The following is a 26,398-nucleotide window of genomic DNA, read 5'->3' on the forward strand; positions in this document are numbered from 1 at the left end:
CTTCCCAGACCACAGCCCATTAATCTGAGACCAACCCAGCTGGCACTCCTAGTTCCAAACCTCCCACCCCTCCAATCTGCACATGGATGAAATCACTTAACTTCCAGAAGACAGACCATGTTTCTTCTCAATTCAGAACGCTCCTCTGACCCCTTATCATGGACACAAGAAAACCCAAACCCGTTGGCCTTATTGTTCTTAGCATCTTAAAATAAGAACGAACTTCAGTGGTAAGATTATCCCCCAAATACCCCAACATTTCTGACCAGCCTTATCCTGTCCTGGAACAGCCACTCTGCCTTAGGATTGGCTTGAAACTGACACTCCCCCAATCTTCTGAATCCCTACCTGGACCTGACTCAGGGTCCAACAGCTCTGTGACTACTCAACCTAAAATAGCTGCCATCTTCTGAGCTCCAAACACTGTCATCTGCAAAGACCCCAATCTCTCATCTTCCTTAGGGATGAACCCCCAATATTCAGTTGAGCACTTGGAACCCAGAACTAACATATCCTCGTCTTCCCTTGCATCCAGGTGTGCCCACGCGGGGTGCAAGCAGAAGCGCTGCGTACAACTCCTCAAAGGTGTCACTAAAGGAAGGGCCCTTCTTTCCCCCTTTCTGCTTCCAACCGGCTGGAAAGCAGAGGTAATGGTGGAATTTCAGCATCTGTTCTAGACCATGAGGTGAGCTTGGAAATGAAGACCAGATGGGTGAAGCGACAAAAAAGAAAATACCTGGTCATGACACCATGACGTTAGCACAAACGGAATGTGTCCCACACAGTGACTTTTCCTGCGCGCTCCCTCTACTCACAACTAGAACACCTGCTTCTTGCGGGTAGGGCTGTGCCTTACCTGCCCCTGAATCGTAGACAGGTGCTTATAACAAGTAACTGACTGACCCTCTGACTTCCTCTCCCACCACCAGATCCTTTGTTCAGTCCTTGGTTACTGGGGGCAGGGAACGGGGGACATACATCTCCACCTGCTCACCTCGACCCGTGCTAATCTGGGCTCTCTCACCTATCACCTGCCTTTTGTGCTACAGCCCAAATCACTTTCTTTATATGCTGCTTCTCTCTCAGCAAACTCTCACTTCTCATTCTCTCTCTTTTTTTTGTAAAGATTTATTGATGCGTACAAGAGCAGGGGTGCAGGCCAGAGATGCGGGGGTGAGAGGATTCACCAGAGACAGAGTGGGGAGCAGAACAGGTGGATTGACCAAGGTACACTGCTGAGGGGAGCAGCAGGCAAGACAGGAGAGGTCTGCTGCAGAGAGCAGCGGGTAAGAGAGAGAGTCCTCTGGCTGGGGGCTGAACTCGTGCTGCAGTGACTGCAGATAGCTTCATAGTGTTGTGTCTTAACCCCTCGCACCATCGGGGAGGCCCCTCACTTCTCATTCTCAGTTTCAACTCTGTCCTTCCGTTCATGCCATCAATCTAAGCCCTCCCCCGCCATCCTTTTTTTTTTTAATTATTTTTAAAATTTTTTTTTAAGATTTATTTATTTATACAAGCACTGGGTACAGTCAGAAGCGCGGGAGGGTGAGAGAATTCACCAGAGCCAGAGCGGGGAGCAGAGCAGGCAGAAGGACCGAAGTACACTGCTGAGGGGAGCAGCGGGCGGCAGGAGAGGTCTGCGCACCATGTGGGACCCTCACCCGGTGGCCGGGGAGCAGCCAGGGATCAAACCGGCGCTGCAGAGGCTGCGGGCAGCTTCGCAGCCCAGCGCTCAACCGCTGCGCCACCGGGGAGGCCCTCCCCCCCTGCCATCCTTTTTAACTAAACTCATCTTCTGAGAGTTGGTGAGACCACCGGCTCCTGAGCACAGGCCACCGCCCGTGTGCTGACCATGTAACAGGCGCTCAAAACGTCTGGGCAAATCGAGCTTCCCCACCCATACACTCCTCGTCCTCCTGACTCCATGTTTTCTACTCCATTATACCCCAAAGAGATCATCTCCTTCCCAGCTGAGGCATGTGCTGCCTCCAATTCACAATAGATAAAATTCCACCTTCTCCAGCTAACCTTTCGTGACTGAGTGTGGCAAGATCTGCATCGCCCCCCATGCGTCTCCACACATTGACCAAAGCACGTGATATGTGCTCATGGCACTCTGATGTATGGTGAGTGTCTCTTCTTGTCTTGGATGGTCAATAAACATCCCATTAAAAATCTCCCTGTGCCGTGGTAAAGCACAGACTGTGGAGCACACAGCCCTGGCGTAAAGCCTGGCCCCACACATACAGTTGTGTGGCATTAGGAAAGTTATTTAATTTCTAGGAGCCTCAGTTTCCTCATCTATAAAGCGTAGACAGAAATAGCACCTAACTCATAGGGTTTCTATGATGATTAAATAAGTTAAAACATGTAAAGCCCTTAAATCAGGACCTACATAGTAACATGTTATATATAATGTTAGATATAATGAGCTTTTCATTTGACCAGAACAACAACTAAATATCAAGCTCTAAGCTAAGAACTCAGGATATAAAAATAAACAGACAGTTTCTATCCAGGGACCGGGCAGACAAGCACCCCAAGGGCGCGTGCAGACAGCACTGCTGTGAAAGCGGCAGGCGGGGCACTGTGGGACCCCGGGGAGGTAACTTCTCATCCGCTGGGGAGTCAAGAAAGGCTTCCTGGAAGAAATGCTACAGGATTTAGCCTTAAACATCAAAGCAGGGGGGAGTCAGGAAAAGGCAATAAAGGAGGGGAAGATGGTCCTGTTTTAGCGATGCAGACAGACTCTGCAAATACCTCGATGCGCAAAACACCACAAAATGACCAAGAGTCCGTGAGTGATCTGCAATAACAGAATGCGGCGCATGTGAGGAAGTCACAGCAGACAGGAGGTGGCCAGATAACAAAGGGTCTTTGGAGCTAAGGTAAGTAGGTGGGTCTGAGTAGGAAGTAATGACATGATGACAAAAGCTGACATTTGTTGACAGACTGTGATAAGAACTCTGGATTATCTCATTTAATTCTCACAACATCGCTATGAAGTTGGGGCTATCATTACTCCCAATTTACAGGTCAGGAAAAAAAGACTTGGAAAGACTGTAGAACTTGCCCAGGGTCACAGAGCCAGCATGGGGTAGGGCCGGGATCCAAACCCAGGTCTGACCCCAAGGTCTGAGCTCATAACCCCGCACGCACAATGTCTCCTCCAAGACCATGAATGATATTAGTCCTTCTCTGGGCCTTTTCAAACTGAACTCATCCTTCAGCCCAGCACAATCGATGTTCCTCATGGAAACCCCCCTAGCAACCCACACCTCTGCACACGCCTCCTCTGAGCTGCGGCGCTCACTGGCCTTCCTCCTGATCGTCGCGGTCAGTCACCCCTTCCATAGCACTAGTGTCTTCTATGTATCGCTCGCTGCGCCCACTGCAAGGCCAGCTTTGCGTGTGATAACTCATATATTCACAAACAAGGGGGAACTGGGGCTGATCGACATCCACTCCGGCCCAGGCACTGGGCTAGACGCCTTAATCACAAGATTTCAAGGAAAAATCACATCTCTCATTGTGTTATCTGCCTTCCACATTCAGTGTTGCTTTCTGAACTGCACTGTCAGCTCTGTGAGGGCCTGGACCTTGCCTTGAACATACCTGATCCTAGACAAGGACGTCTGGCACATAGAAGGAGCTTAATAGAGACCGTGGGCTGCCATGTGGCTGGCAGAGGCCGGTGGGGGTAGCATTCCATCTCGCCCAGTGCATAGCTGGGGACCCAGCTTCGGTCTCCCAGGAGTCTCATTATAAATGCAGGAGCTTATTATCAAACCATAAAACTTAATGAATCCCTTCCTACTTCAAGACTACATTGGGAGGGGCATGACTCCTGCTTTGTGGGAGAATAAACTGAGGCCCAGCGCGGGCACACATGTGTCATGGTCACATCAGCGAGGGAGAGGCACTGTCAGTCCTGTCTCCGTGCTCCGCGCTCCGTAACTTGCTCACACACAAGTGGGGGTGTGTCCGCAGTGTTCCTGTCCATTTGGGGGAGGATCAGAATGACCCCTGTCTGCTCTTGGTCCTTAAGCTGTTCTCCCAACACTGACCCCCCTCACGCCTTCAAGACCAGAGCACAACACATAGGTCATGGCTGCCCCACCTCAGCTCCCAGCTTTTTTACACCTTACTTGATTGTCCTGCTTAAAAAAAATGAAAACTCTCTATGGAGTTAGTCTTCTGAGAGTTCCACCCCCACCACCTACAGCTCAAAGAAACCCTGAATCTTCTGTTTTTCTGCAATGTCTGGAGTCCTAAATGCCATATTCACTCAGGGTCAGGAATGGAAGGAAAACATAAGCTTTTCCTATTGTGCCAGGCATTTTTCTGACATGGCCCCACTTACTGTTCTCAGTAACCAATGGGGGTCTGTAATCACGCCTGCCTACCTGGTGAGGGAATTAAGAACCTATAACCAATGACTCAAGGTCACGCAGAAAGTGACAGAACTCAGATTCAAATCTAAACATGTGGCCTCCAATATAACTTTTGCCAGGAGGTGGCTTTTTCTACCATGTCCTGTCATCTCCTTACAAAGAAAACAAATCTCCATTTCTAACTTGGGAAGGTCCACCTGGATTTGTCTGATTGGCTTCAGCAGATCATTAAACAGCACTTCCCTCTCCAGCATAACTGGGATAAAATCGGCTAAGGTATGTGTGCTGGATGCCTAAAGTTCAAGGCTCTGTCTCAGAGCAAGAGGGAGACCATGCACAGTAAAAAGACAAGGGGGAGGCCTCCCTGGTAGCACATGGGTTAAAGACACATCCCTATCAAGCTATTGCCAGCTACTGCAGCATGAATTTGAGCCCTGGCCGGCCAGGAAGCAACCCACATGGCGCAGCAGACCTCTCCTGTCTCACCAGCTGTTCCCCTCAGCAGTGTATTTCAATAAATCCACCTGTTCTGCTCCCCACTCTGTCTCTGGTGAATCCTCTCACCCCCCACACCTCTGGTCTATACCCCAGATCTTGTATGCATAGATAAATAAATCTTTAAATAAAAAAAAAGACAAGGGAACTGCCTTCTGGGACACCATGTAGTAGCAATTCTCTCATATCTGGTGGCACTGAGACCTTCAGAGTGTTGTGGGTAACAGCTGGACTCTAATACTAGGACTTTTCATTAACAGTGGGAAAGTTATTAAGCTTCTCTGAATCTCAGTTTCTTCATCAGTAAAAGTATGGGTCTAAATCTACATCTTGTAAGAGTCAGGAGAAGGGATGAATGAATGAAATGGACTCTGCGTGTTGTGGGGCACAGAAGGACTCCGCACATGCTAACTGGATGAGCCACACTGCCAGCCACAGCTGACTTGAGTCAGTTAAACACAATTTCACAGTACTCTAAAATCCAACAAAAAGAGTATTCAGATATAGCTGAGAACTGAGTTAAGCGTACGATCCATTAATCCTCTAGGGTAGAGCAGCTACATACATGCCCCTTCTACAGGTAAGACGGAGACACCAGGGCCTCCCTGGTGGCGCAAGGGGTTAAGCACTGCACTATGAAGCAATCCGCAGCCTCTGCAGCACGAGTTCCATCCCCAGCGGGCCAGGGGGCACATGGCATAGACCTCTCCTGTCTTGCCCGCTGCTCCCCTCAGCAGTGTATTTCAGTCAATCTGCCTGCTCTGTTCCTCACTCTGTCTCTGGTGGATCCTCTCACCCCCTGCATCTCTGGCCTGCATCTCTTGTATGCATAAATAAATCTTTAAAAGACAGAGACACCAGCAGCCACCAGGTGATTCACAGTAAAGCTGGAACCAAGACTGAGTCATCGACTACAGTGCTCTGCCGGGTGACCTGGGCCACTCTGAGCTTTCGAGGATTTTTCTGCCTCATGTTTTGAGTTCTCTCCTCATCTCAAATCCCTCGCTTCCCCAACTGCCTCCCAACTTCCTCATGTTAAATCACTGTCTGCAAACCTGAGGTCTGATCTGCCACAAATCTCTATTGTCAGTCCCCTCAGCAAACTGCTCTTCTCAACAGCTCTGCTTTTCTCCTCATGACCCAGCTTCAGTCTGAGCAGCTGTCCCCGAGTCACCGAAGGACGGTGCTGTCTGTGGGAGATAGTCACGAGAGTGTTTCGGCCTCGAAGTTCATCTGACAGTGGACACCGATGACAGTGAAATACGCATTTCTACCCAGCGTCTCTGAGCTTCAGCTTTAAGTCCTCAACCGCCATCAGACATTCCACCTGCTCTGTGGTCTCCCGCGCCTCTCCTTGGCCTCATCACTCTTCCTTTTACCTTATTTCTCCTGGGTGCTCGCTCCTTTTTTTTTTTTTTTCTCATTTGAGGCAGCATCGGTTTACAACGCTGTGTGAGGCTGACAGGGGCCTCCCTCTCCAGGCATGTGCCTCCACACCACCCACCACCAGGGCACTGTCCTCGACCCAGACCGCTGCCGGCCCTTCTCCTGTTGCCCCGACTCCTGCCCCTCGGCCTTGGGGAGCCTCCGGTCTACAGTCAGATTTCTAGGGTTTGTTTTGGTCTAGTTTTGTCTACTCCTTTGTTTTGCTTCTCTGTATTTCACATGTGAGTGAAATCATCTGGTATTTGTCTTTTTCCTGCTGACTTAATTCCCTTACCCTAATCCCCTCCAGTTCCACCACATTGCAAGCAGCAACACTGCACTCTTCGGTGTTCTCGTAACAGAGCAGCCCCTCTGCCTAAGCAAGCTAGAAATGAGGATGTCATCCTGAATTTCTCCTTTACCCTCAGCTCCACCTTCCTGATGTTAAATTTAACTATTTACCGACTCTTTCCTGTCATCTCTGCCAGGCAAGCAGGCCGTGGTTGAGGCTCCCATTGTCACTATGCGGCCAAGGTCTTCCACCCAGCTGCCATCTCCAGTTCCGATGGTCTCTCTTGACAGTTCCACTGACCTGTCCACACTCACAATCTGATCATGCCACTCCCCTTCCACAGCATTTAAACCTCTCCCTACCATGTCAGCCTCCCCCCACCAGCTCCCTGACCACTCTGCCTTACCCCTCACACCCACAGCCCCAAGCAGTTACAGGAGGAGTCTCTGAAGACATCAAGTTTGGTCTCGCCCTGATGCCTCTACTCATGCTGTCTCCTCTACCTGGAATGCTTTCTCTCCCACACTTCTCTCCAACTCCCAATTATCCTTTTAGCCAGCAAAGATTTCCTCCTACAGGCAGTATTCCCCAAGCCCCACCTCTCTGTGCTCCCCAGATGCTCCCTCATATCTATACCATCGCACTTCCCAAACTAGAAATCACAATTATATGCTTAATGTGTTTGTCTCCCCTCCAGACTGAACTCCTGGGGGCAGACACTGTCTTAGTCATCTTTATTTCTCTGGCATGGAACACAATTCTATGTGCTCGCTCAGTGAATGAACAGCAGGCTGCACTCAGAATTTCGGGGAGCTGGTGTCACGTCCCTCTGCCTGTCTCCAGACAGGGAAGGTGACACCTCGACCACTCTCACTTCGCTGCCTTAGCCCTCCCCAGCCCTAATGTGAATCTCCACCTGCCTGGCCACAGAACAAGGCCAGAGTCAGCTCCCTGCCCTCCTGCCTCCAGACAATCAGAAGCAGCTGGTGGTGCTTTCATAATGTTCTTGCATCATCCTCACATTTCCCTGGGCATCCAGAGGCAACAAATACTAGATAATTTCTTTAGAGTTCTTGGAGGGAATCAACTGAGAAGCCAAATGCCTTTAGACACTCTGTAGCTGGTTACCCCTCAATTCCTGAGGTTATGCTCACAACTTTTAACAAGGATATTCTGGGGAAATGACAGATTAAAAACTTTGGGAGCTCACCAGGACTTGTCCCATAAATGCACAAGAGATTCTTAATCCCTTAGTCATTCATGATGCCAGCAGTAATTAGCCAAGCCCAAAGGGAGCAATTAATAGCTGCTATTGGACCACCGATATGGAACTCATGCCAGATGCATCAGAAAATAATCTGCAGACGTGAGCACTTCACAAAGGAGCAGGATTCACCAAGTGCCCCCACTGCCACGGGCCTGAGGATAATGAGTGCTTGTGTGATGCTGATTCTGCTCGGCAGCAAGTAAAAACAAAATAACCACAACCACAAATAAGAAGTCTGTCCACAGTAAGTGGAACAGCATATCCTGGACACAGAAGGTCCCATAACGATGCTCTTTCCTAGTTAAGACCTTGCTCATCCCCCCGTCTTGAACATTGTCTGGCCTCATGCCAAGGCTGGTGCTGAACGGAGGAGAACGTGTGGTCTCCAATCTGCAAAGTGAATACAGAGGGTGCAGGCTGGCAGTGAGTCCCAGTCTACTATCCCAGAGGTAAGTGCAGTCCCCAGGAGCAGTCCTCATGTCTGACCTGGCAGGCCTATCCTGACTGCTGGAGCCTTGGTAAGTGGCCCAGTCCAGAAGGTTCTTAAAGTCTAAGGCCTCCGTGGCTGTAATAGTGACGAAACCTGCCAGACGGCCATGGCAGTTCCTGGCGATCCTAAGCCCTGAAGGTAATGAGAGAATCAGCGACACTGAGAAGGAAAGCAAGGTGACTAATGTGTGGTGTGCTGTTCAGTGAATTTACAACTTGGAGGTACACAGAAATACTCTCTATTCATCAATGATAATTCATATTTCTTTTCTTTTTTTTTTTTAAAAAGATTTATTTATTTATTTATACAAGCACTGGGTACAGTCAGATGCGCGGGAGGGTGAGAGAATTCACCAGAGCCAGAGCGGGGAGCAGAGCAGGTAGAAGGACTGTAATTCATATTTCTTAAACATTCTCATTAGGCTCCTGAATACCAGACCTTGGCTCTAAGAGGTGAGTAGTTTCAGAATAAAATTTATTGAGCACCCACTATGCCAGACACTGCCCAAAGTCCTTTACATATGTTCCTTTAATCCCCACAAAAGCCCTGGAAGCTAAGTATTATTATCCCGACTTACAAATAAAGAAACAGAGGCTCAAAGAGTTTAAGGAACGGCTCAGTGTCACAGAGGCAATAAATAGGACAGCCGGATTCAAATCTCAATCCATGAGCCCCAAAGCTCTAGCAAAAGGCCTGGCTGAGCAGGTAATCATAGGCAGAAGGAATCTCTGCACTCCCTGAGGTTCCCCAGGCCTGACTTCATCCTCTTCCTCCAGCCAAGAACAGAGAGAGTGACTTCAGGAAACCTTGGGTGAATCGCTGGAGCAGCCCTGGAAAGACTAGTATCTATTTACAGTTAACCAGCACTCTGTCCTGCAGACAGCTCTGACAAGTAGAGCTGGGAAGCAGCAACCACAAGCCAGAGCCCCAGAGGAGCAGTGGCTCTGACCCCCGCCACAGGGAACCCCTTCCTCAAAGACACCTTTGGGAGCTGGCATGCAGAGTGCGCAGAAAGTTGCCCTTCACTATTTTGCTTTTTCTCTGTGCTTAACCCCCACAATAGCCTAACCTCACTGTCTAAACTATTGCCTCCAATTACTCTCTACCCCTTGCCTTCTTTTTCAAGGCACTTTGTCACCTGCATGGTGTACTTGTGTATTTGCTTCTTGTTCTTCCCAGCACAAACATGAACTCAATGAGGCAGATCTCTTTGCCTTTTTTATCCACTATCGTATCCCTAATATATAAACTACAAATTAAACACTCAATACAATTGTGTTGGATGAGTGTAATCACATTTTAAAACTGCTTCCATCCCAGTGCCCTACTTCCTGTGAAGCCCATTCAAGCCCGTTGATGGACCCTAACATACCTTCAAATATCTCCCCAAAGTCACCCACATCTCACCCCCTTGGCATGCAACCCCCAACTAGCACTTCACCCCCACCAAAGCAGGTACCAAAGGGAGAATCTGGAGCTGTGCCTAGGGAGGAGACACATTTCTTCTCCAGTTAAATACAGCTCAGGACCTCTGTAAATTAAAAGCTCCCTCTTTACTGAATCCACTCAGCTCTAGTTATAGGTCGCATTTTTTATTTTTGTAACCAGCCAACCCACCAAATTATAGGCTCAGGCACCAGGAGGCACGCCAAACACTGGGGCCAGCATAGCAGAGGCACTGCTCTCTCTGGCCTAAGGGTGGGGATCGGAGCGAGGAGGAGCACCAGTCAAACCTGAAAGGGCAGAGGGCATGCTCACTCCAGCCACATTACCCAGAGGGGAGCTGGCTTCCCTGAGGCCAGCAGGCAGCCTAGAGGGTAGCCAGATTCTGGGTTCTCCACACAGCAGCCATGGTGCATGCGGAGTACTGTAAGCAGACCAGGTAACTCCTCCACACTGCAATTAATACGCAAACTCCTTACCCTGCTCACCTCCCTCCCACCTTCCTGGAACTCTCCAGTATCCTATCAATACTGGTATCACCCAATCTGGTATTCCTCCCATGCCTAGAATGTGCAGTTATTTCCCACCCAAAGTTTGCATAGATTGCTCTCTCTTCCTAGAAAACCCTTCTCCCAGGTCTTTACATGTGGCTGATGGTGGACTATGGTGTCTTATGGGTCTATAATACTGGAGTAGAGAAGCCACCACGGAGTCTATCACAACAGACAGGGCAAGAGGTGAGGACCACTACAGCAGTGGCAGAACCACATGAAGACACAGTGAGAGGAGCAGGGACCCAGTGACACCTGAGAGCCGGGTGGAAGATGATGACCAGGTGGAAGATGGTCCCATTTTCCCACCTCCCATCCCCCACACAGTGCCCAGTGAGAATAAGAAAACACTAGCAGGTGGAAATGTGCTGACAAATACTGGACACTCACTATGCAGGGAGAGCTATTCATGAATAGCCTTAATGGCAGTGTAAATAATACAAATTATTTAGTACCTGACAACATTTTACCCTAACAGAAGGCAGGATTAATATGGCAAAGGCAAGAACTAGCCCCAAACTAGGTAAGGAGAGATGGAAGAATATTCTTTTTTTGGACTTGTACAGTTCAGGGGTAATATGTGGGGTCATTTTCTTCCCAGTTTTACTTAAATTATTCTACTCAACCTGAAAGGGTGCTCCACCTGTAAGGGTCGAGTACGCCATTCATCTCCAGTGTATTGCAATCATGCAACTGAACGAGCAAACCTACAAGCGGCCAGGAGCCACTTAACATCTAACCTCCATTCCCCACAGAAAGTCTGGGCAGAAAGGCCGCCATAGCTTTTTCTAAAAGCAGGAGCTCTTCAGACAAAACTCTCTGTGAACTGATCATCCATTCTGACCCACGCTCACCTCTGGGTCACTTGGCTTCTCTATCCCAGCAGGCAGGGCTCCTGGCTGCCCCCACAGACCTGGCTCAAGCCTCCACTCACACCCCTCCCAGACCTCTACAGTCTACAAGAGCTTCCTCTCTCCTGGCCCACCCACACCTGTGGCCTTGAAGACCTGGCTTCACGTCCTCAGGACCCTGCCTAGTTAGCCTTCCCGTGCCATGTGATCCTCCCCTAACTCTAGTCCTTCTGTGCGTGCAGCTGTGTGGCACCCCCTTATCTGAGGATCTGATTTCGTCTTCACAAAAACATATGATTAGGCAAGATAACTAGCATCTCCACGTTAGGAATGAAATAACTGAGGTACACGGACAGCCTCACAGACAAGCCAAGGGTGTGTGTTGCTTTCATTCTCTAGTTTCTCAAAGTACGGTTCTACGTAAGTATACAGTTCGTCTCTCTAACTTAGTTATCTTCTACTTCTCTGGTATTCTCCAAAACACTTGGGAAAGTGCATGTATACAGCAGGCGCCTAAGACTTATTTTCTTAATTAATCAAGAAAGGGGGGCCTCCCTTGTGGCGCAAGGGGTTAAGATGCAGCACTATGAGCTACCCACAGCCACTGTAGCATGAGTTCGATCCCCGGCCAGGGAGCTGCGCACATGGCGCAGCAGACCTCTCCTGTCTCGCCCGCTGCTCCCCTCAGCAGTGTATTGCAGTAGATCCGCCTGTTCTGCTCCCCACTCTGTTTCTGGTGAATCCTCTCACCCCCCACACCTCTGGCCTGTACCCCAGCTCTTGTATGCATAAATAAATCTTTAAAAATAAATAAATCAAGAAAGGAAGGAAAATGACATGAAAGTAGAGTATGTCTTAGCTTCTAAGTCTGTCCCTGGCCTTCATTTAAAGGGGATCCTTGGTTATGCCTTCTCCTAACAATCTGTTCTTTGCCTCCCAAGGACATATCATAATCTATAATTAAATGTTTACTTGCTTAATATCTGCCTTTCCTCTAAATTCCACAAAGGCAGAGATGATATTTGTTTTTTCTATACCATTGTATACCCAGTGCTATCACTGGCCAAGAGTAGTCAAAAAACAAACAAACAAAATAACCTGAATAGCAAACGTCCTACTGGGGTAACTGGGATTCAAACCCAAATCTGGCTGTGTCCAGAGCCCAGATCTCCCCAGTACACCTCTTAGCAAGGGAAGACTTGTTCTCAAACTTCTATATTCTGCTGTCATCTATACAATCCCCTCCTAAGAAGTACTAAGAGCAAGGGATGGGAGAGAAGGTGTTACTCTGGAAAGTAGGGAAACTATAATTAAAGATGTGGGTTTTGGGGTCAGACTGCTTGGATTTGAGTCCTAACTTCATCACCTAACTGTGTGATCCTAGATGAGCTCTTTATCCTTGGACCTCTGTTTCATCATCTATAAAATGGAGATAATAATAACCAATTCATACAGTTGTGATGATGAAATGAGATAATGTGTGTAAAGAGCTTGCACAGTGCCTGACATACCCATCACACTCAATGTTAGCTATTAAAATGATTAACTATCCTTACTCGTAGGAGACCAGCATCTAGAGAAAGCTGCTTCCTTGAGTCTCAGGGCTGCTGAACTGACCTACTTTGAGGAGCTTAGCTGCAGTGAAGCTCAAAGTTCATGTTCATTCCCTTTGCTGACTTCACCTGCTCTAGCTCTGCTAAGCTTGGAGGTGCAGCTTTCACCGACCTCAAAATAAAAGAGGCTAAAAATATACAACCTGGTTCTGTCTGGGGGACCAAGATAGTGTCTACATTTAAGAATTTAAAACAGTCTCAGGGAAGAAAGGCATCTCTTAGGATTCTTTCTGCGATGAAAACCAGTAGACACTGTGGCCAGTTGCTGACCCTGCAGGTGAGTCCCCCCCCACCCACAACCGCCTCCTCTCTTCTTTTGGCTCAGTGCATAGAGTAAGAGAGAGGAGCTTTCTTCTTCGCAATAAAAGTTGAGTCTTCCTTCCCTATTTTTATTCCTCCTTTTCCCTTGAAGGAAGAATAAATATATGAGTACAAATTACAAAAAAAATTCAATCAACTCAAAAGTTTATAGACTGAAAAATGAATCACTCTCCAGTCCCTAAGCCTAGCCACCCACTCTACAGGTCACCATGGCTTGGTATGGATTCTTCCAGGCCCTTTTAAAAATACATTTACATACAAACATATGTGGTTTGTAATATATATACAAACGTAAGTGCTTTACAATATATAAACTTATCAACATATAAGGTACTATGTATGTTTTATAAAGCCTTATGTATCTTTATCTTTTAGATGATTATATCTACACACACAGACCTTGGTGATTCACATCAGCCACAACCATTCATTGACTGCCTACCCTGCACTAGGTCCTTGGCTGTACAGTGATAAGCATTAAGTTTCCAGCCTCATGGAATCAACAGTCTTGGTAGACATAATAAACAAATAATCAAACAAATAATTTCAAAATGGACAATAATACATAAAAAATTAATAGGGTGCTAAGATAGAGAATAAGGGAGAAAGAAGACCTCTCTGATAGGTGGTATTTTTTAAATTGGGACCTGAAGTATCAGCTGGCTTGAATTATTTGAAGATCCAGGGAAAAGATATTCCAGGAAAGAGTTGTGCAAAGGCCCTGAGACAGAATTATCCTGACAGTCCTGAGCTGGAAGAAGGCTGATATGAAACCTGGTAAACAGGAGGGCTAGTAAGGGCAGAGACCCAACAGGAGCCAAACCATACACAGCCTTAGGGCCATGACAAGGAGAGGTTTTTTTCTCTTTTGTTTATATAAAGAGAAGCTATTAAAGGCTTTGAGGCAGAGAGGCAATAACTTATATTTTAAATTTGGCTGCTTTCTGGAGAATGCATGGAAAATAGAGAAGGGGGCAGTTCCAGGAAATCAAGAGTCCACTTGGTTAGATGTAATTCAGCAAGAGCTGATACTGGCTTGGGCTGAGGCAGTGAGAGAGAGAATGGGTAGATCTTAGATATATTTTTGGAGATAGTCTTCCCCATCGGGACACAGGACAAAGGAGATACAGATTAGTACATTTATCTCCACAGGGATGCTATCAGCATTGTGGGCAGGATTATTCTTTATTCTGCAGGAATGATCCATGATCCAAATACTATAGGATGGTTAACAGTCCCTGGCCTTTCACTGTTGTCTACGATAAACATTCTCAAAATCCTGCAAGGTAGGTATTATCATCATCCATATCGTAAAGGATGAAACTGGCTCAGAAAAGTTACAGGCTTTGCCCAAGGTCATTCAGTGGTAACAAAAAGGCTATAAAGCTGGATCAGAACCCAGGTCTTCGGATTCCAAAACCAATATTCTTTCTTTCAAATTATCCTGAGTGAGCAAGAGCCTCCAACCAATTACTTCCACCAAAAAGGAATTTTTTTTTTTAAGGTTTCATGGGAAACGCTGGACGGTCTAGGGATTGGCTCCCCAGCGCCTGCAAGGAAGCTGGTAAAAACTGAACAGCAACTAACTCTGCACTAAGCTGTAGGAAGTTCTTAAAACAGCACAATCACCGCCGGAGGAACCCAAACAACAGGCTCCTCTCCAGCTCTTAGTAGAGAGGGACCAGGCAGATGGAGGAGGGCAATGGCACTTTCTAGTCTCCATCTGAGAAGAGATGAGCAAGCAGAGAGAAGAGAATATGTGTCTCCCCTATTAATGTTTATAGGGACCCAGACGCAAGACCTCCAGCCCCAACGCCTGCCCTGGCGATAATCCTGTATGAGGATGGGAAGATGGCCAGAGATGGGGACAAAATGGACAAGAGAAGGGGATAAGAACTGAGCGATGATGGACACTCACAGACCAAACTCTTCCTCTACTGGCAAGAGGTCATGTAAATAATTCTGCCTATTCTCTTGTGACTCTGAACATTATTCAGAACACCTTTCAAGGCTCCCCGGGTGTTTGTAAACTGACAAGAGTCTGCATATGAGTAAAGCTGGGGCGAGGGAGAAAACTAAAACCCAAAGAAAGTCCCTATCCAGGTGCTCCTCTATCCAACCTACAAACTCTCAAGCTAAGGCTTCATTGTGAGGGGATGAAAGATGAAAAGTGTAAGAAAATTCTGGAAGACGAAAAGAGAAGAGAGCAGGGTGACAGACAAAGACAACTGGAGTCTCTCACAGGCATAGAGGCAACTTAACATCTCCACAGCTTTCTCGGGGGCCTCAGCCTCCCATGCAGAAAGTAAACAAGATAGCAAGATGTGGCTTTGTCAGGGGAGATACGAGAGACTGGAATTGGGAACTCGGGAATTCTGAATGCCAGTTCATCTCTATTCTGGAACCCACTTCTCTTCTTCATTGATGACAATTTCAAAATTGTGAAGTTCCTAGCAAGGAGATGGGGTGGGGCTATGTGGAGACAGCACCCTCTCTTATCTTCAAGGAAAAAGGTCCTTCCACTTCTCTGAAGTGCATTTCCGAACTGGAATGAACCCGGCCTTTCCCTGGCACTGCTTCAGCTCAGCTCAGACTTGGGAGAAATGTTCCCCCAGAATGAAGGTGATCAGTCGAGTTGCCGAGATGACCCGCTGACTTCAGGCAGCCCGCACTGCCGTCCCCCAGGCTACAGTCAGCTCTGGGCTGGACACTATGGCTGTGACGACAGAATCAGACCAGCCTTCCCAGGCTCAGACCAGCCTTCCCAGGCAACCTCAGGGGCAAGGGCGGCTCTGTGGCCTCATTTCCTCTCTATGTTGGCTTCTTTTTCACTTCTCTGAAGATAAGCTATTTTCACCAAGACCAGTTCCTGTTCTCATCAGCTGCAGCAGTTGTTCACCACAGACAGAGCTATGAAGCACTGACGTGACTGCCACCTGGACTGCCCCAGCTACAGGAACAGACCCAACAAGACCTGAGCTAAAGGGCTTTTGCATCCCAGCTGAAATGCCAGGGATGAGAAATTAAGGGAGGGGAAGCAATTCTAAGACCTTCACGGTGGGCAACTGGTGTTCATTTTATTGTTAGTTTGATCTTACATCAGAGAAACACGTATGTTCTTTCATATGTGAAAAATATTTTATAATGAAAAATTATAGAAATATATACATTTTTTACTACACAGCTGGCCTATACCCCGGTTCTTGTATGCAAGAATAAATCTTTAAAAAAAAATACATGTTAAAAAATTTATGAAATATTGAAAGAAGTTCAAAGTACCATTTCTCATTGGTGAAACTGGCAATGGGTTTTAAAAAGTAAAAGCATCCAATAATGGTTAGCTTATAGGGAAAAGGAGATACTCACACTATCAGTAGAAAAGTCAACTGGTACAACTTTTTGTAGAAAGCATTTAAAAGTCTAACTCAATCATTTGACTTCTATCAATTTATACTAAGGAAAAATCAGAAATGACAGACATTTATGCACAGGGTATTCACCACAGTATTATTTAAGTAGCAAGAAAGATCACAAGAAAGAACTATAAGGCAGGAATAAAGTACTATACTATGGAGTACTATACAGTCATAAATCATGATACTAAAGAATATACACATGAGAAAGTGCTTAATATAGTAAAATAAAAATCAATTTACAAAACAATATGTAGTTTGATACTGTTAAATCATATATAAGTGCATTAAAAATGTTCATCATGAATGTAAGATTATAGGTAATTTTAATTGCCTTATTTATACTTTTCTATATGCTCTGTGCTATTTATACTTTTAATTTCTAAATTTGCTTAACAAACATTTATTATTTGCATAATCAGGACAAAAGTCTATTCTCAATCCTCCTCCTTCCTTTTGGAGATAATCACATGCTTTACTCTTTTTCAAGAAATCCTTTGGAAATATGTATTTAGGATCTTAAAAACAATGTATCTTACAACCTAGCAAATCTGGGTTTCTAGCCTGAAGAAAATTCTAAATACTGAAAAGGCGGCTGCATAACATGATGCTCCCCACAGTACTGCTTATGATGGCAAACAACCTAAATGTCCAACAATAGGGGGATAGTTGAGTAAACAGTGGTACATTCCTCTGATGGGCCATTATACAAGCATTTAAAAATGTTTACAATGACTGGCCTGGGAAAAATAATGAAGTAGTGAAAGCAAGGGGAAAACCAAATTGGATTTTAAAATTACGTATGTATCACACATATATACATATGTACCCTTCATGTATATACACTCTAGTGTCACAACACATGGCACAACATCCCATCCAGAGGAAAAAATATGAAAGATTTTAAAACACTCTGGTTACATTTAGTAAAAGAACTAGAGAAAATATGTTTTTCCTCAGTTTGTATCTTTAACCTTTTCTTCTTTCTAAATTGCCCATACTTTTTGGGGAGCATATTACTTTAAGAGAAAAAAGAAAAAGCTGAATGTCCTTCCGAGCAATGAAAAACATTCCCAAATGACAAGGAGCTGCTCCACCAGTCCCATCCCAGTCCCCCTACACACACACACACCCCCTCCCCCCTCAAGGCAGGGTCAAATGGGAAGGTCAAGGAAATGAGGCTCTCTCTGGCCTAGGGTCTTCTCAGTGGGGTCTCTGAACAAGGGGGCTCCTCTGACCAGCTGCTGTCAAGGGTCCTTTCCCTCCCCCAAGTCTTACTCCAGCCTGAACTAATTCACCACAATCCCCAGGGCTGGGAAAAACATTTCCACTGCGGAGATTTGGAACTTGATATTTAGTCCAAGTTTTTCCCAGCCCCCTTCTGTGTCAAAGGAGGCCCCTCAAAGCCTTCAGACATCTAGCATCCAGGCCAGCTTAGCTCCCACATCAATGCTGTGCTTACAGCAAAACCCCCCTGTCATCAGTCATCACCAGGGAAATGCGAGAGGAGCAGCCCTCCCAGGGCCTGCTGCTGTCACACGACCCCACCTTCATCCCTGAGCCTCCTGAGGGAGAACCAGGGCTTTCTGGGGTCCGAACCGCTAGACTCCTATTTAAGTCTGTAGTAAGTGAGCAGCAAAGGCATTTTCTTTCAAACGCTCTTAAAGCCTGCTGTCGCCCCTCTTAAAGACCAATGCTGGCCAGAACTCTATAGCTTCTGAGCAACTGAGGCTGGGTAGTGATCTAGTTGGGACCAAAACACAGACTGTGGTTTTATCAGAGCAGAGATCAGCTCCCATTCTGGTTTTAATAAAGAACTCCAATAACTGCCCTATCCCTAAACTTCTCAACACTCAACAGAATGGGACCTGCTGCTCATTGGGGGGGGGGGGTGTAAGATAGGACCCCAAGTAAACAGTTTCACACAGCAGCTTCACAATCTTTTTTCATATCAGGCACAGCTAGGATATACTATTTGTTGATCCCTGTGAAAAGGGACCCATCAGGGACCTCCGCTGCCCCTAGGTGTGAAGGGATCAGTATCTCAAAACACCAGTAGGGAACGCCTGGATTAGGGCTCTAGGCTAGGCTAGGACTTCGGGGATCAATGTCTTGAACAAATCGTCTCACGGCCTCAGACCCAGAGCTCTCCAACCTCAGCTGACAGGCTATGCGCCAGATCATGTGTCTGCACTAGAAATCTTTGAGTCTGTGGTCTTGACTCAGCAATGATACAACTTCCCCAACCAGGGTGCTTTCAGGGGGAGTTTCCACAGATACACTGGGAGTGGGGAAGCCCTCCATCTGGTAGCGGGAGGCATATCCTGAGACTAGCTATACAGAATGGGGTAAGTGGTATCATCAGATTTCTAAACTTAAAAGCCCCCCCCCTTTTTTTTTTTTGGAATACAAGTGATATCACTGCTGAGAGTTACAAACTTAAAAGTCACTACTACTGAGCAGATAGTAGATGCCAGACTCTGCTAAGTACTTGGTTTCTAGTTTCATTCAATCTACACACAACTCCCTCATGGGGAATATAATTATTATCCCCATTGATAAGGGGAAACTGGGACTCAAGGAGATGAAGTAACTTGCTTGAGGGCAGATACTTTCTAACTCAAGACTATGGAGGAACAGGGTGTTAGCCTTGACTTGAAAGTCCTTGACTTGAAAGTCCCCACTCTGAGCCAGGGCACCAGCATGTCACCTCCACAAACCTTCCAAATAGCTTTCCCATAAACTCAATAAATCATAGTGAAGCTGACAATCTGGAAAGAAAAGAGTGAAAGGAGCAGCCTGTCTCTTTCACCCAATCAAGAAAATTAGCTAAACTATACTGGGAGTTTTTTCTACTATTCCATGCATCTCACTACTAATCGGGAAATAAATACACCAAAGCCTGTTCTGGGGTCAGATATCCAACAGCCAGTATTGTTCCCAAAGGACAGCAGAAAGCACATGGTTCAGGAGGAGAGGAATGAGGGTTCTTTAAGAGCCCCCCAAAAAGAACTCAAATCCCACCCAAAGCATCATCTCCCTGGGTGGGAAATGTGAGGCAAAAATCCCCTCTTCTCCAACCAGCCCCGGCCTGCCCTGTTCTGTCCCCAACAGCGGCAGCCCAGGCACACAGAAACAAGACCAAAACAAGAGCCACCAGGAAACAAATCAAAATTTATAGAGAAAGGAAGGCTTGCAAGTGGGTGGTCTGGTCCCAGCCTGACCTGGGCTCTCTGGGTGCTCTGGCTAGTAATCAGGACACCATGTGCATTTTGTGTATATTAAGCCGTCAATTTGCCAACTAAACAAACTTGTCAACCCAGCTGCAATGAGGACATGATGAACTCTCATTCTAAGCTCTCCCAAAAGCTCCAACCTACGGCAGACCCTCACCCAGTCAGCCTCAGGTCACCCCTTCTCTGTTCCTGTAGCTACTGTGTGCCAACTCACTGGGGGTTGTCACACCCCCACAGGAGTGCAGATTCCCTCCCACTGTTTTCCACAACAGTTGTGCTCTTGTTCTGAAAAGTCTGAGTCCCAGTCTCTCCTCCTCAGCCTCTGAAATGTCCACAGGACATTAGTAATCACTGACTCACCCCCACCCCCCTGAGGAGGCTGGGGAAATGCAGAGGGCCACAGGATGTGCAGCCGGCAGGATCCCTTTGGTCCTATTGCAAAGCTGGTAGGCAAGTGAGGTGCCAGTAACAACTGCTTCCTCTTAGGAGCCACAGGCCTCTGTGAGCTGGCTCTGGTACCAGGGGGCCAATGGCAGGCTCCCCAACATTGGAGAGGCCAGGATCTCTAGACAGTTCCACTGATGCCAACAGATCTAATCTTCCTATTCCAAGGCAGGTGAAATCCAATAAGGCTGCTAAGTCCACAGCTATCCCTCCTCACAGGCAAGGCAAAGTCTGCCCTTCAAGCCATACCAACGGGAAGGGCACAGTTAACACCACCTCTTAGAGAATTCTTTGAGGAACTGGGAACAATTTCCCTAAGTTTGTCCAAAGATTACCTGTTAGCAAATGTCTCGTCACCTAGTTGACTTTCTCCAAAACTTCTCCATTTACCATCTGCTCCATCCCAGTTATCTCTCCAGAGATGCTTGCTATCGAGGGTCACTGACATTAATGTCCAATTTCCAAAACAAAGAACCCCAAAATCAGTTCTGAAAACTCCTCTATACAGATCATCCCGGAACCAATGAAAGACTGAAAAGCAGCACAGGCAAAGGCACAAACCAGCCACTGCCATTGCGGCTTAACATAAAAAGGAGGTGGGGGCGCCAGGATGGCTTGTGTATTGTTTCAACTGGAAAAATACACCCCTCAAATGACTTATCCACAGACTCAGCCCTTTCAGGCAAACCCACCATCACTGTGCAGGGAGCCTGCAGGCCTTCTGAAAGCCAGCGGAATGGCATCATCCTTTATCCCACCCCCCTGCAAACACTGCCAGCCCCCTCCCCGCGCCCCTCTTCTCTCCCCCAGACATCTGGTCCGGGCTGGAAGCAGGACCCGCTCCCTGGGAGGCCTCCATGTTAGCAAGACAGACGGTCTCCCCAGAACCCCGACTTAGTCTGAGGAGTGGGTCAGCCCCAAGCTCCTGAGTTTCCGCAGAGGCTGAGGCAGCGAATGCTGGTACCCGGGCGGACTACGGGGAAGAGGGGGACGTGAAAAGGGCGGCAGATGGGGGCGGGAGGAGAAGGAAGTCTGGATCCTGGGGCGCCCCAAGTTTGAGCCCCCTCCTCCTAAGCGTCCAGCGGCTGAGGATTCCGGCCGGGACTCGACCAGGCGGCGAGGCCGGCGGGCCCCGCGCTCCCGGGGGCACAGGAGGCCGGGGTCGGCCGGGGTCGGCCGGGGTCGGCCGGGGCCTGGGCGAGGGTGGGCCGGCCCCGGGAACCCGCGCACAGCCCCCCCGGGGCGCTGGCAGGGGGGAGGGGGTGGCGGCCGGAGGGGGATGGGACGGGCTTCGCGCTCACCAGGACCAGGGCGAACCTCTCCTCCAGCTCGCAGGGCTCCGGCATCGGCATCTTGCCCGGCGGCGGCAGCAACGAAACAGAGGGGGGCTCGCCCGGGCCCCCTCCGCGCTCTCCAGGTTGCCCATGACGCCGGGGCCCCCTCGGGGGCCTCAGCCCCCCACCTCCACGCCCGGGGGCCCTGGGCTCGGCCGCTCGGACCCGGCTCCCTCTTCAGCGCCGGCTCCCCGAGTTCCGGCGGGGGCGCTGCAGCCCCCCGGCCCGCAGCTCGCGCGCCCCGCGCACCCGCCCGGGGCCCCGAGGACCCGCCGCAGCCCCGGCCCCGCTCGCGCGCGCGCCCGCCGCTCCCCGCGCCGGCCCGGCGCTGCCCCTCTCCGCCCCCCGCGCTCCCGCCCCCCACCCTCCGCCCCGCTTCCTCCCACCCACTCTGGGCCGGGACTCGCGGCCCCGCGGCGGCCCGCGCCCATTCATGCAGGCCCCGCCCCCCGCCCCCGGCCCGGCGCCCGCCCCGCGCTGATTGACGGGGGCGCTGCCCATCACCGCGCCGCCCCGCCCCCGGCGGCCGGCGCTGGCGCCGAGCGCGCTCTGGCGGCCCCGGGGCGCAAAGTCACTGCAGCGGCTGCGGAATGTGAGGCGCCAGCCGGGACCCCAGACAGGGATCTGGCGCTTTGCACAAGGAGCTCGTTATGCAGGCCTGGGAGTGAAATATAGTGCAGCATTAACGACAAGAGGAGTAGAAACAAACTAGGGGGCTCCGAAAAAGAGCTCATCCGTTCAGCGTGATGATAAGGGTGTCGTGTTTGAACCGGGCCCTGGGGGATGAGGAAGGCCTGAGCCCACAGACAGGTGGAAAGGATGTGGAAAATGGAGGGTGTAGGGTAAAGAAAATGTCAGGCTTTTCTGACCTCCCGCCATCAGGATAGATGATGGATCCTTGTCCTGAACGCATGCCTGAGGGCGGCACCTGGAGTGGGGTGTGGGCATAGGTAGATGGGATTCACCTGGGCTGAGACTGGGCTTTTAAGGGCGGTGTCACGGGGACGCCAGCAGCAGCAGAAGCCAGAAAAGAGCCGAAAGAGAAGAAGCCTGAAGCAGAAGCAGAGAACTCCAGAAAGCCCAGATAGAGTGAAAATTTGCTGGGGGCGGGGAGGGCTGTCAGCCTCCCAGCCCCCCAGCATCCCTGCCTGCCACGTACCCGCTGAACCCCAATAAAAACCTGCAAAACCACTGAGGACTCTGACTCCTCCTTTACCCAGTCTGCATGGGATCAGAAAACCTGCACCGTGTCTATTCCTGACCTTGCAGAGAGGCAGGCGAAGAACGCCCTTCTGGACTAGATTTGCTGGTGGATCAGCATTAATGATGTGATGGGCATTTAGCCTTCATCCTTCTTCAAGTGATAAACTGCTTTTAGGGAGTGTGGGTAGGTGGTAAGTGAAATGGTCAGACTTTTATGCCAGTGGTCTTTGTGGCAATCACCTGCGGCCTTGAATGCAGGAGGCACTTGGGAGCGTGGGCCCGGGGCACGCGTGCTTAATGGTGGACACCTGGAGTATGGTGTGGGCCTGTGTAAGTGGGCACCTGAGGCTCTGTGGGCGGCGCCACACAGAATGGCTGCAGCGGAGAATGGCTATGAGAGGACTAGCGATGGCTGCAAGAGGAAGCTCAGAGGAAAAACTGTATAGAGATTCCCCAGGGGACCCAAGTTACTCTCTCCCTGCTGCCTTGTTTCCCTTGTGTACTATTAAAAAACCTGTGGGTATGATGCCAACAGCGCTAAGATTCACTTTCAGGCTGCCTGAACCCATGGTGAACCTACCCCGCCTGTGATGGCTGCAGAACAGGGTGCCACTATTCCCCTGCTCTCAGCCCAACTTCTTCACCTTCCCAGAGGGCTGTATGACCTAGGCCTGGCCAGTCACATTTTCATCCCCTATCCTCAGAATCTGTTTTAGGAATTGGCAGCTGACCCAAACCCAAAATCTAAGACTCATTTTCAAGATTTTCACAGGAATTGTCAAAGAGGCACATTTTTCCATTAGGGCTGCTGAATTAGAATGTTAATCTGGAGCTGCTGATACCATCACCCATTACACCTGCAGCCTATTTGAGAATTAAGCCAATGCAGAGTTAAAAACTAGAGACAATTCTTGGTGACATGGTGAGCAACTGCATCCAAGCATGCCTGAAGTTATCACCTTGACTTTTCGTTCATTCATTCAACAAATATTTACTGAAAAACTCATTATAGATCCTGGTTTAGGCATAAAAATGCATCTGTGGACAAAAAAAGGTAAGTGTTACACACTCTTAGAATTTACTTTCTGGGCAGGAGGAGAGGTAGACAGTAAACAAGAAAAATGTATAAATGTTTGTAATAAAAATTGAAAGGGGAAAAAAGTGGGGGAGACATTAGAATTTTTAATGGAATGAACAGAGGACTCATCAGTGAGATACTATTTGAGACCTCCCTGGTGGTTCAGGGGTTAAAGTCTCAGCACTGTGAAGCTATCAATAGCCACTGCAGCATGAGTTCCATCCCTAGCCAGGGAGCTACCCACATGGCGCAGCAGACCTCTCCTGTCTCGCCTGCTGCTCCCCTCAGCAGTGTATTTCAGTAGATTCACCAATTCTGCTTCCCACTCTGGTGAATCCTTTCTACCCGCTGCACTTCAAGCCTACACCCCAGCTATTGTCTGCATAAATAAATCTCTTTTTAAAAAAAGATAGTTTGGATAAAGATCTGAAGAAAGTGAGGGACAAAGCAATGTAAATTTTTTTTTAAAGATTTATTTATTTATTTATACAAGCACTGGGTACAGTCAGAAGCGCGGGAAGGTGAGAGAATTCACCAGAGCCAGAGCGGGGAGCAGAGCAGGCAGAAGGACCAAAGTACACTGCTGAGGGGAGCAGCGGGCGGCAGGAGAGGTCTGCGTGCCATGTGGGACCCTTCTTTGGTGGCCAGGGAGCAGCCGAGGATCAAACCAGTGCTGCAGAGGCTGCGGGCAGCTTCGCAACCCAGCGCTCAACCGCTGCGCCACCGGGGAGGCCCCATGTAGATTTCGAAGGGAAGAGTGATTCAGACAGAGGGAATGGCAGGTGTACACATGGCTGATGCAAGGAGGCCAGTGTGGCAAGAGGGCAATGAACAAGGAAAAGAGGAATCTACCGTGGATCAGAATCCATATGGTGCAGGTCTTTGAAGCTGTAGTAAGGACTTTGGTGGCGCCTCCCTGGTGGTGCAAGGGGTTAAGACCCAACCTATGAAGCTAACAGCAGCCACCACAGCATGAGTTCAATCCCTGGCCACATGGCGCTGCAGACCTCTCTTGACTCACCCACTGCTCCCCTCAGCTGTGTATGTCAGTCAGTCTGCCTGTTTTGTTCCCTACTCTGTTTCTGGTAGATCCTCTCACTGCCTGTACCCCCATTCTTATGCATAAATAAATAAATCTTTTAAAAAAAAAAAAAGGTAAGGACTTTGGTTTTTCCCTAAGTAGAACAGGTCCTATTGAAGTATTTTGAGCTGTGGAATAACATAATCTAACTTTTATATTTTATTTTTTAAGGTAATTTATGCATACAAGAGTTTGGGTGCAGGCCAGATATGTGGGGTGGGGGAGTGAGAGGATTTACCAGAGACAGAGTGGGGAACAGAACAGGGAGAGTCACTGAAATACACTTCTGAGGAGAACAGTGAGCAAAACAGGAGAGGTCTGCTGCATCATATGGGTCACCTCCCAGGCTGGGGATAGAATTCGTGCTGCAGTAACTGTGGATAGCCTCATAGTACTGCGTCTTAACTGCTTGAGCCACCAGGGAGGCCCCTAACTTATATTTTAACAGGATCATTCTGGCTCTTGATTTGAAAATAAGCTGAATAGAGGCATGGGAAGGTAGACTAGTTAGGCAGCTGTGACAGTGATACAAGGAGAGATGATGGTGATTTGAACCAGAATAGTGGAGAGAAATGATTGCAGGTGGAGAGAAATGATTCTCGGTGGATTTGAAAATAGAGCTAAGAGAATTGCTTGGAAGTTTGAATGTGTAGGGTGAAAGAAAGATAACCCCAAAGCATTTGACCTGTGTAACTGGGAAGGTAGAGTTTTCATTAACTGAAATAGAGGACAGTTGTAGGAGGAGTGAGGGAGAATTGGAAAGATCAAGAACAGGATTTTGGCCATTATGAGTTTGATTTACTAATTGGGCATCCAGGACACATACTTTTGGGTTCCTTTGCTGCCTTTTATTGTTTAATTTTTTGAGTATGTCTTGGGATTGTGGGATCACTTATTTATTTAATAGGTATGAACCCTGGGCCTCCCTGGTGGCGCAAGGGGTTAAGTACTGAACTACAACTACGAAGCAATCCGCAGCCTCTGCAGCACGAGTTCTATCCCCAGAGGCCAGGAAGAAATCCACATGGTGCAGCAGACCTCTCCTGTCTCACCCGCGGCTCCCCTCAGCAGTGTATTTTGGTCAGTCTGCCTGTTCTGTTCCCCGATCTGTCTCTGGTGAATCCTCTCACCACCCCGCATCTCTGGCCTGTACCCCAGCTCTTGTATGCATAAATAAGTAAATCTTTAAAAAAATAAAGGTATGAACCCAATGCCTCCATTGTTTCACCTGGGATATAAGATGCGTTGAGAAATAGGTGTCTTTCAGGTCTTCATAATCTCGTAGGAAAGGCTCTCAGGAAAATGTTTACAAAACAGGGTGGTAAGTGTATACAAAGTGCTGCTGGGAACTGAGAATGATGCTGTACAGGAAGACTTCAGGGAGTAGATGGCACTTGAGCCAGGGCTGCAAGATAGATGGACAGATGCGCCAGAGGGAAAAGCGACAGCAGCATGGTCAGAAGGGGA

At 48.4% G+C, this 26,398-nt stretch overlaps 1 protein-coding gene across 1 annotated transcript in view; it reads right to left on the reverse strand.

Annotated features, from left to right (window-relative positions):
- FMNL3 (formin like 3) overlaps positions 1–21,727 on the reverse strand; it is a 48,311-nt gene extending 26,584 nt beyond the window's left edge. Inside the window, 2 exon segments of the mRNA XM_037514685.2 lie at positions 21,537–21,634; positions 21,637–21,727. Of these exon segments, the coding sequence (XP_037370582.1) occupies positions 21,537–21,634; positions 21,637–21,661 (123 nt within the window). The 5' untranslated portion in view covers positions 21,662–21,727.
- Between the last annotated feature and the right edge of the window lie 4,671 nt (positions 21,728–26,398).

The sequence above is a fragment of the Talpa occidentalis genome, unplaced genomic scaffold (genome assembly GCF_014898055.3).
Source record: "Talpa occidentalis isolate TD23 unplaced genomic scaffold, MPIMG_talOcc4v2.1 talOcc4.16, whole genome shotgun sequence".
In the NCBI taxonomy this organism is placed as follows: Eukaryota; Metazoa; Chordata; class Mammalia; order Eulipotyphla; family Talpidae; genus Talpa; species Talpa occidentalis.